This window comes from Anarrhichthys ocellatus, unplaced genomic scaffold, assembly GCF_004355925.1.
Source record: "Anarrhichthys ocellatus isolate YVR2014 unplaced genomic scaffold, GSC_Weel_1.0 scaffold8, whole genome shotgun sequence".
Classification (NCBI taxonomy): domain Eukaryota; kingdom Metazoa; phylum Chordata; class Actinopteri; order Perciformes; family Anarhichadidae; genus Anarrhichthys; species Anarrhichthys ocellatus.
In genome coordinates, this window is record NW_022280038.1 from 5,938,901 (window position 1) to 5,953,796 (window position 14,896).

Consider the following 14,896-nt stretch of genomic DNA (forward strand, 5'->3'; position numbering starts at 1 on the left):
TTTTCAATTGAAGTGGATGCAAACGTGTATTATTGATAGTTTTCCTATCAGTATTTCAAATAAAAATTACATGCTGCAATAAATTATTTTTTTAACAGTGAACTGGAGCTGTGTGTGCACCGTATGTGATGCTCATTAACGTCTGAACATTATGAGGTACTTATCCAAAGTCAGTGTTTTACCTACAATTACTGTAAGTACAGTTGGTTCGTGGGTCAACCCTAGTTGTGTGCTACCACTATCAGGTTGTTGAAATATAATATAGTATAACAATCACTCCCGGGGTAAAAAAAAAAAAAGAACAATTCTTATTAATAATTGTGTCTTTATTAAGAGGATCATTCCACATGATTTTACATTCCTCGTGGTGTTTTGAAGTTCATTCCAATAGTTGGCTGAGTGACTTGAAGGTTGGAAAGGCCACCGAAATCCTAAAAGAGGAAGACAAGTCAATCAGGAATTAGGGATATAATCAGGAATTAGTCATCACAGGGTTAAATCCTGCATTATCATCAAGTCAATATGACTTCATGTTAGTAGTTGACACTTATAATAGATCATTTAAGTTAATTCAGTTACTTCATACATTTTGTTTTCTATTATTCACTGAAACCAAAAATATAAATCAATGTATTTGAAGCTCCACCCTCTTGGATATAAATGGGGTCTGAATCCAGCTAATTGGGCCATTTATTGTGTGACTGTTGGTCATTTGTTTATGATAAACAGGAAATACATCCTGCAGTAAACCATCATGAGTGATGTTAAGTATTTGATTTGTAGACCCGTTTTAAAGTGGTACTTACATTTCTATGTGTGGAAGTTTCTTTAATAAATCCTGCTGTTAACAAAAAGCTTGTGACAGTTCATCTACATGATGTCTACATGGACTGATGGAAGACCTTAATAATACACGTATGCAGTAATGTCTCTAAAATTATAGTTTTACAATCCAGGAAAAAATATTTTGTTAGAAGCATTTCTGACGGGGAATGTTTTGCCGGTCAAACACGGGTTAAACTCCAAAGCTGGAAGTCTTCAGATCAAAAGGTTCATCACGTATCATTAAGAAAACAGATTGTGTTTCACACTCACCAGCATCTTGAGCATTTCCTTTGTGTCTGGATCCACTTCGATGAGCTCCTGGTCCAGAGCAGAAATCTGGAGGATGAGAGATTTAAAAAAAAAAAAACAAATCAGCCGTCTGAACTGTGTCTTTTCTAACATGTTCAATTACAGTTTGAAAGATGCGAGTTATTAAAGCAAAGCCACAGATGTTGCATGAAACAGTGAGCGGACCTCTGGGACGTAGTTGTCCCTCCTCTCTCTCTCCTCCTCCTGCAGCTTGATGGAGATTCCTCTGACTGGACCGCGCTGGATGCGCTTCATCAGGTGTGTCACATACCTGAGGGACAAACAGGAGCTCATGGTTACCTGTATAATAACACAACGATCATATTGTTAGTCCGGTGTACACGGACGGTTTACATACACTATACCTTGCAGAGAGTTGCTATTAATCACATCATAAAAACATCTATTCAAGGATAACTATTGAAGTGGGGTGAAATGTTTGATTTAGATGAACAGCAGCAGGAAACTACAGCCGTCGAGTCCTCGGAGGTAATTAACCGCTGACTCACTGAAGTATATCTACAGTGGACTGTGACTCCACATTTTAAACTCTTAAGGCTTTGCAGGCTCCAGCAAAGGGAACGATATCTGTGAGATGCAACATTCAGACCGCTTTAAACCACCAGGTTTCCATTCACACCGGTCGTATATTTTATTGTGATGTGGACACTTTGTCCTAAACTCAGTAAATTATCAGACGAAGCAGAACACAGTTAACACAACTACGACAAAATACTAAATATTTCACTTGTTTAATTGACTCACATCACAAAAGACATAAGCTCCCGCCTTTTTTAAAGACTTGAATCTGATATAAAGCCCATTACATATCATGTTGTGCTCCACAGAACACTGTTTCTGGCCATCATTGGTTCACTATGAGGACCATACACTAGACGGCCCTCTCAAACTCTACACCTGATGAAGGTGTGGAGTAAACAAGGATCAAACGGCACCAGAGGAGTTTAAGCCTCTTACTTAAACGCATACAAGTGTGAAACCAGGAAAACATACATGGAGACATACTGGAGTATTGACAGGCGTAATTAACAAACAATGTCAGGGGTCCATACAAATACACAGAATACAGCCAAACAATCTGAGAAAGATTATTAGTTCTACATCAACCTTATCTGTATTCATCCTGAGGGAAATAGCTGTGCAGCAGTCACGATACAAAGTAGAACAAGTGCAAATATAAAAATATAAAAATAACAGTAGGGTACAAATCCAAATGATCATATATACCGGGCATTGGCAAACTACGACCCGCAGGCCGGATACGGCCCGTTGGGATTTTTAATCCGGCCCGTCAAACATTGGTACAAAATTGTCCAAACTATAATAAAGACTAGGGCTGGGCAGTATACAGGTTTTAATTTCTCGTATGATATGAATTCTCCACACACCATTATACCGGTGCATAGCCGAAACAACTGCTGTCTGCTTTCAACAGGCAGCTATATGTATTCTTTGCCGGTATCGTACAGCGGTCAGCGCTAGTTCTCTTATATGTATTGAGAGGGAACTCTAGTCATGGTCATAACTTTATAACACAACAATTAACAACCCACAACTAACGCTCTTTAACAGAGAAAAACACCACAGCACACAACAGTCTGTGACACAAACAATTTGTAACACTAATATTGTACATTTATAAATTGTACATTTATAAAATTTCACCGCCAAACTGCATGCTGGGTACAGCTCGCGAGCGAGCCTGCCTGCTAGCACAACAGTCTGCTAACAGCTGGGAGAAGCTCCGTGGCTCCAGTTACGTTACATTAAAGAACAGAACAGAGCGATGCAGGATGAACAAAGACTGACCGGAGATGCACAGATAGAGTCTGACACATATGCAACGCTGATTACCGTGTAATGTGTGTGGTATTTGTTATAAATGTACATTGGTGCAAAGAGGTGATAAGAAGCTGTACAGGGAGGGGCTTAGGACCCAGGGGAATGTAGGTGAAGGAAACGGAAAAAAGAGAAGACAAGCCACACAATCAGCTGTTCACCGCTCTCATGATCCTGTAGACCAGTGATTCTCAACGGGTGGTTCGTCGCGGACCCGTTTTCAGTGGGTCGCGGGTCTTTGCTTTATGCAGCGGAGTTATTCACGCTCCTTTCCAGCATTTACGGTACTTGTTCAGCGATGCAGGAAAAATACCGACCAATGCGTTGTAAATCACGTCACGTGATGCAGTTTAGCCAATAAAATAAGGGCATTCTGATACGTTTCCTGACGCCAGTGAGATGTACCCACACCGTGACACAGGGGGGGAGACAAGGAAAGACCTTACAGAGCAGACCTCTGATAATGTTAGATGTGAAAGTCAAATATCTGTATGATCCCTTCATAGAATCAAACTGCTAAAAAGACCACAGTCATTAACCTTTACACTAAAAACACTGTCAAAAATGACGACTTAATAAGTAGGCGCACGATAAAATATGCATTAATGTGATAAAAAATAACGCGTAAGATCCCAGCTAACTGATGAACACCTCAGATCTGTTCTGAGAATTACCACAACCAAACTGACACCAAACGTTGACGCACTGGTTAAAAAGGGTGACCAACAACACTGTTCCCACTGAAATTAAATGCAAGTTACTTTTTAGGTCATGGCTTTTACTTGTAATTTGTATTAGTTCACACAAACACAGATATCCCATCATGCAATTGTTCTCTGTTGACCCTAAACAGCCTGCATGCTGCTACACTTTCCTGTCACCACCAGGTTTGAGGTGAACCAGGCTGCAGACAACCGACCACAATCACCTGCGCTGGTCACATCATAAACCACTGACGGGACGTCACCCGCTAGCAGGAGTGCATGTTTCAGCTGTGTACACACAAACACACACACACACACACACACACACACACACACACACACAGAAAAAATGGCTGCAAACTCCACTTACCCTGCAATTTTGTTACGCAGAGGCTTGCTGGGGATGATGGCGATCTCCTCGCACACCCTCTTGTTGGTGTGGAAGTCATTGCCCAGACGCATGTAGTATTTCTCGATGATGACCCTGGAGGCCTTCTTGACGGTCTTGGTCCTGACTCGACCCTGAAGAGAAATTAAACGAGACACTTCATGCAACTGAAAGATATAGTAACAACACGTACCATAGGGATGTGCAACCACATGTTAAGTTGCCTAGTTGATGTTTGTTTTGATGTACTTGACTGCATATTAGTGGTCAAACTGGGGATCATTTTTAGCCAGAATGTTCTTTAAAAATCATTCAGCAATACGTCGATTGTTTGTTTGTGTCAAAATACTGCAAAACTCTTTAGCGGTGACTCATTAAGTAGAATTTGCCAAAAACAGCAGCACATTTCTAATGATCTGACCAATTCAATTAACTTCCTCACAAGAAATCATAGTAATTAACGTTACATTTTACTGTAGTTTACCCAACTCGCAATGTAACTATTTAATCAGTTTTAAGGCAAATTAAAAGCAATTTCATCACTGATTAGAAAAGTAAGCTTGCTTTTCTAAAAAAAAATAAGTCTGCATGACCGCTTACTAAGCAGAAAATCATAGCACCAACTAAGACACAATTTTCAAAATAAAATTACGTGTCATTAATGCAATTTAAGGCCATTATTTTTGACAGGATAACTCCAATAAAACCGGAAATAGTTGTAAAGTTTGTTTGTGTTACACCTGTTATCATACGCTACACATTAGTCCTCTCGCGACGGTTAAACTGGTTAAAGGCAGTACTCAAATAAAGAGTAAAGAATAACAAAGTGAACCAAATCTGCAGTTACGAATACTTGTGTTCCGGTGATATTCTGGTTGTGTATTGGACCGTTTCGTTACCAGTTAGCTTGTAACACGGAACTATTTAGCCCGTGTTTACGTACATTTAACGCCACTAAAATGCACCTAATTATAGCGTTAAGAAATCTTTGTGCCGTTTGTGTGCAAAGTGATACTTGTAACCGCTTGGTGGACAAACGGACAGTGAGGATTGAAAAGGATTGTGAGGGCTGGAGAGGTGAAGTGATCGTTGCGTTACCCACCATGTTGACGCGGACCGGTGGAAGAGAGAGTCACCGGAAGTTCATACCGGAAGTTTATGGTGTACAGCCGCCCGTCACACACATCAACGCGCCGACAACAGCGACGACTGGCGGCGGGAGGTGAGAAGTGCACTAATGGACTATCTGTACTGCCTGCTTGTAATGTTGAGCTTGTAAACGATTGCCGTTGACATTTTTCAAATAAAAACAAAAAAATGGTTGTAATTGTAAGCTTAGAATATAATAAGTTAATATGGCTGTATGTGTGTAGAACATTACTGCAAAATATAATGCATCTTAGTAAATAAGAGATGTTCACCACACTCCTGTGTATTAAGTATGTAAAGTCAACCCGTTGTTAAGCTTATTCAAATTTGTGAAATTCAATTCCATGTGACTTGAGATCATCTCGGCTCCAAGATGCTTTCGGGAAACTAGTCCCAGTGATTTTAGGTCATTAACTGTGATCCTAATATTTGTTTTTACTTACTTACTTACATCAGCAGCTCTAACGACACAAAAATAAATAAATGTTATACATATAACTTGTGACAAAGGGGGGCATTGCTTTAATTTCGAGGCATGTGCAATCTTACCATCAACTGACAACTTACTTTGGGGAGCAAACTGCCCCATACTTGTCAAGATTACCTTCAACACCAAGTTGAAATTGTTTGTTTTACAATCTAAATTGAAAGATTTTTGGCGCAGTCAAAACACTTTTATGTAACACACTTTTATGTAACTGTCGAGATGTTATGTTACTAACGAAAGAAAAGCAAGAAACCCGAGAACAATCATCGGTTATATTTGCAACTTCTTTAAAGTGAGAGTACAGCACCTGAAGCAATTAATACAAAATCACTTCACAGACGACATTCCCACAAGGTGGCGAGATCTTTTATTTTACATAAAAAAAGGGTGCAAACTGGAGTTTCCCTTTAGGTGTGGCGGGAATAAAAAGTGATTTTATAAGGTTCATGTGTGACACTTTGTATTATATGAATCCAATGAGAAAAAACAAACAGGCATTTCAGATAAAAAAGGACCTTTATCTTTCTGGAAATTAAAAATATGAAACGATAAAATGAAGAAATTTGGGTCCTTCATTCTTGACTAACTCATTCAAATACATTTCTGAAGTGACATTCATATTTCAACACAATAATATATATTTACAGTTTTAAGATTTCTCTTAATCATAGCTCTGAAAACAAAACAAAAACAATGCTGAGGGGAGGATAAACTCTTGGAGCTGTACAATTTGAATTTCCAGTCTGAGAGGGAAAAAAATAAAAAATATATCAAAGAATACATATTTTATATGGAATCCCAACAGAAAGAACAAAGAGTACAATTGTGAACTCTGTACAATTTACAAATAATCATCACAATATTGCAGTAAATGTCACCCTAAACCTCTCCCTCAAAGAAAACAATACAGTAAATCCAAGACGACTCTACAGTACAGCAACAAGGGAAAAGTGCCAGAGAACCCAGAAAGACCTAAAGCCATTCATTCACACTTCAACTGTCCTTCGCTTTGACACACAGGAATGTGACGTTACACACAACCGAAGCCATGAACACAAGTCTGACTGAAGCGCATCAGAAATGATGGGAACTGAAATGGAATGTGCTGCGAGAAGACGTTGGTTTTACACGAGGACTGGAAGCTGTGACGTCTCACTGACCAAACAGTACGCGAGCCCCACAGGTGAGCGAAAGAGAGGGAGAGAGAGGCCGCTCGCTGTCGTCTCCGGGTAAGCCATGCAGATACAAACCACACAGAGTACTCCTATATATCCCTCTGCGTGAGGCCCAGAGAGTAAAAAGTAAATACATCAGAGTAATATATCTATATCTACCGTTTCAGCCGGACGACCCACACTTTAAGGAAGAAGCAGATGTTGCAAAGACAACCAGCCACAAATCCAACTGTGAAATAATAGAACTTGGTTGATAACTGGATACTGGTTTCAACAATAATAGAAAGAAACCAACAGAAGCGACTCATAAACCCCCCTCTCTCCTGACAACACTTCCTGGTACTGAATTGGGCCACGTTGCTTTGCAATGTATCCAAAATGACAGTGGACACGTCAAGGACACACGGTGGAATGCGATGGTCAAAAACACATTCAAGTTCATATTTTGCTGGCACAGGTACAAGGCATGGGCTAGTAGTAGTCTCAGGAATGGCACTCTGGGAACGTTGAAGGCTAAATAGTCTGGATATCCATCTCACTACACATTAAAATACTTTCAACTTTTCTCAAGAAGCTGGAATGAAAACAGTCCGGGTGTCGCTGATGCTCTGTGGGGAGAATCACAGGCAGCAGATGTTTGGTGTCTGAACAGCTCACCGACCACAGATCAAAATACATCACGGCGAACGTTTCACAGAGACTAAAGCATGACTCCAACCTCTCAACCAACATCTCACTGCACCTCCTTCTGGGTGAAAACATGAACCCAACACTAACACCAGCTAGCACAGGACTCCACAGGCGAGTCAGACACCTGTCCAACACACAAGAGGCACTAAGACGTCTCAAAGAAATGAATACCCGTCATTCAAATAGCCTGTTCTCCCGCCATTCCCCCTCAAATCCTATGTGTGGACTTACTACGATAATGACCAAGAAACAAAACAAAAAAAAACAGAAAAGGTCCCGTAGATTTTCATGTTCAAGTACTTTCAATAACACAATAACTTAGACCCCGGAGTAACTGACGTGTCAGGGGTAAGAATAAACCGAACGCTATACAGTGTAAATACACGCAACAAGCAGGTTTACATACGGATTCATTGAGTTTGCAACATCTACAACATTGTATTTCTAAAGATGATGGAGAAGGTCCACAACACTAACACTGCGCTGAGTTGATTCACCTAGGACTGACACGTGCGTGTGTGTGTGTGTGTGTGTGTGTGTGTTGTGTGCGCGCGTGAGTGCGTGCATGTGTGTATGTGCAGAGAGTGGAAAAGGGAAGGGTGGGGGGAGGATGTAATGGCACCAAAAAAAAATCAAGACGGAGTGGGCGGGGATTAAAGTCGATTTAAAGTGTATTCCCTGCACCCTATAGGGAAGGCCTAGCGCATGAGGCAGCTACAATTAAAGTAATAAGCACGATTAAAGTACAGTATTAAGAAGGCAGGGTCTCGTCAGGGAAAGCCGGGGTCAACAAATGTAGTGCAGTCATGGTCTCAAGCTTTTTTTGTTACCCTCTCTTTCCCCATAAAACCATGGCTATTTGGAATGGAAAAAAAACAAAAGAAAATTGCATTCAAAGAAATTCACATCAGCAAGATATAACATAAAAAAATAAAACACCTATGTACGGTAATTCTCTGTTAGGAGGATAGGCAAGGTGACATATCGAGGATATTGTTTCAAGGCAGTCCTCCATGACACGAAATAAAAACAAAAATGGTATGGACATGTTCACTTATCCGCCTCCGCTCACGCTGTCGTTTCTCTCTCGGCGTCGAGGAGAGGAACCGAGTCGTCCAAACTTCAAACGTCGCTTTGCAGCACAGGGGTCTTCAGACTGGACACGCAGGGGCAGAGACGTCCCAACACCATTACACATCTTTACACCACACCTCCTCGTTTGGCGTTGCTCTCTCTTCGGAGTAAATCCTCAGCGTTACAAGGGAAGTCATTAACTGCTCTGATACTAGCTGGGGAACAGTCTGCAACTTTGGGCTTTATCCTACAGGTGACCCCAAAAAAAAAAACCAACAACCATCATGCTGTCAACTCGTTCATGTGATGTGATGGTCGACAGGTCGGTTGGTCGGGGTTAAGGCATCGGACAGTAGCGTCGAGAGGCTGCGATTCCATTCTCTGGTCACTCCAAAGCAACATCCCCCAGTGTCTACTGGTGAAGAGTTCATTATTAAGCATCACATTATTAAGAACATTTAAGACCCTCCCACATTTTTAATCCACTTAGTTTTGGTCTCACTTTTTTTTTTCTTCCCGTTTTTAAACATTGGTCTTAACTCCTAAACTGCAATTTCCTTCCCATGCGCATGACAGATTATAGAAATGCTCCAAAGTAATTTAGATTTCTGTCCATACATTCAGTGTGTATGTTTTAGAATAAGTAAGAAAACTGGTGGCAACCAAGACATAAATAGCATAAATAGCATGTTTGTTTTTTTCCAGCCCCATGTACAAGTGTCAGGTCGCTGCTCATTATCACAAAGCCGTCAGGAGCAGAACTGCAAACGAGACTGTAGTGTGTGTGTTTGACGGCGGCGTGGTTAAGGGGAGTGCTTTAACCAAGCAGCGTGAGCAGAAACACAGTGCAGGAGGCGTCTCTGGTCTTCTGTTCTCTCAGGCCCCGGGTCCCAGTGCCAGGGTTGACCTCTTTGGAGGAAAAAAAGTGCAGGGGCCAAATGGCAGACTGATGCTCTTTGTGCCTGGTGATGGGCAGTGACACTCTGGGCTCCTCGTGTGTTCAGGTTTACATTCAGTCCCACGCCAGGAAAGACCAAAAGGGCTTTGTGTCAAAATGAGTTCGCACGCCAACGACAGGCAAACCGCTTTGAACCGGGGCTTGACAGGGGGGGGAAACGAAAACATGATTTTGAGAGTCAAACAAAGAAATCATAGTATGCAAACAGGCCGACGGTGGCGAGCTTCCACGGGAAGATCTGTCTCTTCCTTTTTGCAATACCAACGAAGAGAAACAGGAGCAGAAGATATGCCAAAAACCAGAGGAAAAAAGATACAAATGCTGTGTCTTGGGGAGGAAAAACAAAAAGATTATCCTCGGCAAAATTCCAACAAAAAGGTTGCCCGCTCGGACGACTGGCCTGCAAAACATTTCCGCACATCTTGGAGGCGGGAGAAAAAAAGAAAAAAAAAAAAGAAAGAAAAAGAAAAAAGGACTCATCAAAAGACACAAGCGTCTTGCACATCTCAACAAACCATTTTTAACGGGTCCCTCCAGAGAGCAATTCAATCAAGATCTTTCAGTTGTCTCCCGAATAGGACCTTATTGATTTCTGAAATCACAATCAACTGAGCCGGACGCGTTTGGGGCCGGTGGCGGAGGATCATTTGTGCCTCGGCGTGTTCTTCTTCCGTTTTCGCTTGAAGAAACAGCAGCACCTGCGGACAGAGACACGAATTAAACCGGTATGCAGATGAGAGAGGCTTCAGATGAAGCAACAAGAAAGAACAAACGACGAGTGGACGGCTTCAATTGGTTTGGTTAAATAGCTGAATTGGGAGCCTTTCAAATCTGGACAGATGCGTGTTTTTGGGATCACATTGGTGAGAACTGCAGCTGGCAACGGGTTTGATTAGTGAAGCATTAGCATCAAGGACAAGATGGATGATGTGCCATCCGCCAAGTGTTTGCATGCTGATTCACCTCCCACAGAAAGATGACAGCGGGGACTTTAATACAAACTGCTGCAGGGACGCTGAAGGCAACATTTCTCTTATGCCAAAACATAAATGGAGCAGTGCACACAGAGCACGAGACATGGTCAATAAAAACATACAAAGACAAGGGAAAGCTGTGGATCAAGACATAGGACAGTGACTGGGTACTCTTAGAAGAATTCATTAAAAACAAAACATGGGGCACCATGCAACAGGAGTGTAAAGGCTTTTAAATGTGCTGCTAAAAGAGTAGAAATCCAAGTGCTTTTTAAATACTACAGGGGCTCACACAAAAGACGACTTAGTTGACTTCTATCAAAGCACTTATTCTTCCTGCCCTGACATCAAGTTTTAAGTCAGTATGGCTGCTCACATGGCAGCACTGCTTAATATATTCTCTACTCATCCGTTACTGCAACATGTGGTGCAGAGACTTGATAGTACACATATTAGACCGTGTTCTCAGGGGTTTATGGCCCTGCTGTACCAGTGAGAGTCTAGTTAAAGTTAGTAAATAACTCCACTAGGCCCCAGCCTAGGCTGGTCCACTCCCTGTCCCATGAGTCTGATGTGGACTAGCAGAGAGGGACTCACCACAGGTTGAGCATTTTCACGCAGCTACAGCAGAAGAGAGGAAAGAGTGTAAAGAGAAACGGAAGATAGATTAATACAGAACGACCAGGATGATGGGACTGGGCTCATGCCACACACACTGCCCCCCACACACACACACACACACTGCCCCACACACACACACACACACACACACACGACACCGGTGGACATGGAGAGGTAACGTTCAAAAGGTTAAAAAAAAAAGGAGAAAAGATCACAGAAATGGTTACAGAACATCGACTCTGCAGCCATTTCCTCCTGGGCTTTATGTTACCTTTATAAATGTAGGTATGACTTTGCTTTAATTATACATATATATATATAAACAACATATCCTACGGCTGGGCGATAATTAAATATAAGTTATTATCTTTCAATAGAATCATATTTTAATGAAATCATATTTTAATGAAATCATATTGAGATATCGTGATACAGAATTACGTCATCTACTGTAAATGGCTAAGAAAATATTAACTCAAATGCTTCAGTCAGTCCGATCATTTTGCAGTTAAATTAGTATTTTCTCATATTATTAAGTATTTCATTCACACAATAGTATACAAAAAGAGACTTGAGTTTCCAGAAAACATGCGAGCGAGAGAGCGAGAGAGAGCCAACTGTATATGTGGCATTCATTCACCATGGGAACCTGATATTTCCTTAAAAAGGCAAAACATTAATTAAATTGCATCATGATTTGCATCCATTACTTCACGTTCTTATATCAAACGTCGACTAGTCTGACGAGGTATCAAAGAAGAGACTGGCAGTAAACGCGGCAATCATCACATCAAACAATTGTGTGAAGGGGGACAACAGGAGGAAGATGTGATTAAAGGGAATGAAGCTCTGGGAGATTCATGAGGAGACTCGGCAGAAGGGAATCATGATGGACTGATGGGAAATAAAACCCTGCAATATGATTTATAGCAACTGGACTAATGACTGAACTGAAGCTAAATACATTTAAAGATGTATTCTATGTCAAGATATATAAGATGTATTATGTAATACAACACAAGGCGCCATTTTCAGTACTTTTGTAGCTTGTAACTAAATCTCTGTATTTTGGAGTTGAGTTTCACTCCAGTTTCTTGTGTGTTCTTTTACTAAACAAAAAGAATCGGCCTCACTGTTTGCTTTAATATCCAACAGCCTCTGATCCCAAATGCAAAGCACTTATTATCTCCATTAACATGGATATTTGTTGTCTCAGAAGAGCTTCTCTCAATCGGCTGAGCCTCGTGACGTTCAGGCAGCAGCGCAGTTATAGCGCAGCGTCATTCCAGCTGCTGAAGACTTAACACCAGTAGCCGTTTAGCCGGTGCTACCAGCTCTCAGATCAACCCAATGAAAACAATGTTAAGGATTGGGGTTTCCATGTTGTTGTTTTCCCCTCATGCTTGTCTCTCAGGGAGAGAAAGATGTGACTGATGCGATGACATAATCTTTGTACTTGTGACTAAGTCACCACATGGACAATCTGGTGTGATCTCAACTGGCTGCGACCACAACACACACCGACAGAATGTGCTTTGCATTGATCATTGCTGATACCGTTAACGACGTGAAGAGCAGGTTAATCAACAGTGGCGCATTTCTTTAAGTTGGTCAGGCTGCTAGAAAGTAAAGTGCAGCCTGTGTTAGAGGTGGACTGCTCAGTGAGAGACTGCAGGTATGAGAGGATGAAGTAGCTCAGACTGAGAAGTTAATCTACATCTAAAAAACAAAAAAAAGTCTAATTAAGGGAACAGATAGGCAGTCGAGATCAAAAACCCACACAGTCAAACTGAAGAGGGGCTGTCACAATCCAACAGCATAGCAAAAAGTGTCGAGAGAGAGGAAGAGCGGGAAGGAGAGGAAGCGACAGATGGACATGGAGGAGAGGTGTGGCGGGTGTATGACACATACTTGGCCTCGTCGACCACTTCCACCTCTGCCTGAGCTGTAATGGGAGCGTTGGAATGAACAGCCAGTGGATCGTCTGCATTCAGCTCCCCGTTGGTCGAGCTGACCACCTGTGGCACAGACGGGTGTTACTTCAAAAAACAGTGACGACGTTGGCCAGAATAAATGTGAATAACCGCTCCTGCTGTGATGGGAGGTTGTTTTTTCTGGTTGCATGAATACTGCTTTAACAATTCACTTTACTTTCATTGCCTCGTCTGTGGAAACACAGCAGCAAAGAAGAACACATGAAGAACACAAAAAGCACATTCATGTGTTGTGTTAACTCCTCTGTTTTGCTTGCATTTCATATCCACTCTTTCATTTACAGTTTCAAACATGTAACATCTGCAGGAGCTAATAGGACTGTTGATCTATATAAATCCTAAATAATTTTATGGTTCTTGAAAGAAGAAATTCTTCCAAATCAAAAACACACAGACGAACATTCAGAAAAAAAACAAACAAACAAACAAACAGCCACCGACAGACAAAGAAAAGCTATTGACGGTTGTCCACTCACCTGTAGAAGGAATGGCATTATAATTATTGTAAAGATGCAAGTTGTGTGTGCGTAGGTTTATACAGTGTACAACTTTGTTAATGTCAGCCACCATTCAATTCCATTCATGGTGCAACAGTGTGGAAAAAACTCCTTGAGATGAAGTTGCCAGACGCAGGAAACTGTCAAAATTGTCGTCAATTTCCCCACAAAATATTCTCAACAGTGTAAATTATTATTTTTCGGGATGACCCAACACATTACATTTTGCTCATATGTAATCTGTTGTTTTGTATTTTATTGTACGACGTGTTTTTTGACTTGTAACTCGCTGCCTTTTGGGCCAGATCACCATCAAAAGAGAGATTTTATCCAAACTGTTTTTTATGTGGTTAAATTAAAAATGTTTTAATTAAATTATAGAATTTCTTGGAAAATTATTGGAGAGTAGAACAGTGACTGTGCTGCTTTAAAACGATAAATAGCATATGTTTGGATTAATATCCATAAAAGGTCAATAATCATACTGTCTATAGAGACGTTAGCTAATGGTGTTTCGTAAGCTAACAGTGTAACAACTAGGCTTGCTAGCATTAGCTCTGCTACCTCCATTGATCATCTGGCACAGTGAAGTAGTTTCTCTTTATTCTTTGTGCACCGAGCATCCAATCAGAGCAGGAGAGTCAGACGTTTCTGCCAACGTAAAACAACCAGGAGACAAGGTCCACGTATACAGTGAACATACAATAGTTTTCACCTGAATGAAACACAGAATGATGTCTGTAACTTACAAGCTTCCACACGGTTGCACCATGAATGGTTGAATATTACGTTTAGTAGAATAGTCAGAGATCTAATAAAGCCGACACTGTACACACCTATGCAAACTGAGCTCGTTACAGACGGGGACAATCTTGGTAATGGCAAGAAGACAAATCATACCAGGATGTTCCTTTAAGCATAATGACCCTTTACGACTAAAGAGCATGCACTTAGCCGACTGAGCCACGTAACTCTGCCATGCAAGAGGCTTCTTGGTCTTGCAAGGAATGTCCAAGGGCCATGAAGAAGTGTAGTACCTGAGACCAAAATGCCACAACCAGGGCTGCTGTTTATAAAGCTCAAGTCCTTTTATAGCATCTGGGGTTGGTGGCACCAGATGACATGCATATGGTGGTGCAGAAAAATAACATTTCCCAGCCAGGGGTAAAAGGGGGGGGGGGGGGGGGGGGG

At 41.4% G+C, this 14,896-nt stretch overlaps 2 protein-coding genes across 7 annotated transcripts in view; both read right to left on the reverse strand.

Annotated features, from left to right (window-relative positions):
• Positions 1–305: 305 nt before the first annotated feature.
• Positions 306–5,247, reverse strand: LOC116383982 (40S ribosomal protein S17-like). Its single transcript, XM_031848212.1, has 5 exons — positions 5,189–5,247; positions 4,069–4,220; positions 1,300–1,405; positions 1,096–1,161; positions 306–431 (listed from the first exon to the last, which is right to left on the reverse strand). Exons 1-5 carry the CDS (start codon positions 5,189–5,191, stop codon positions 354–356), a joined length of 405 nt encoding a protein of 134 aa, XP_031704072.1. The 5' UTR covers positions 5,192–5,247; the 3' UTR covers positions 306–353.
• Positions 5,248–6,219: 972 nt separating this feature from the next.
• Positions 6,220–14,896, reverse strand: part of csnk1g1 (casein kinase 1, gamma 1) — a 31,196-nt gene continuing 22,519 nt past the window's right edge. For 2 of the 6 annotated variants that reach the window (XM_031848205.1, XM_031848208.1), the window contains 3 exons: positions 13,126–13,232; positions 11,191–11,214; positions 6,220–10,317 (listed from right to left, as the gene is read on the reverse strand). In XM_031848205.1, coding sequence (XP_031704065.1) covers positions 10,263–10,317; positions 11,191–11,214; positions 13,126–13,232 — 186 coding nt within the window. In that variant the 3' untranslated portion in view covers positions 6,220–10,262. Of the gene's footprint in view, positions 10,318–11,190; positions 11,215–11,604; positions 13,233–14,896 lie in introns of those variants that run through there. The other 4 variants (XM_031848206.1, XM_031848209.1, XM_031848207.1 and 1 more) reach the window with 2 other exon arrangements.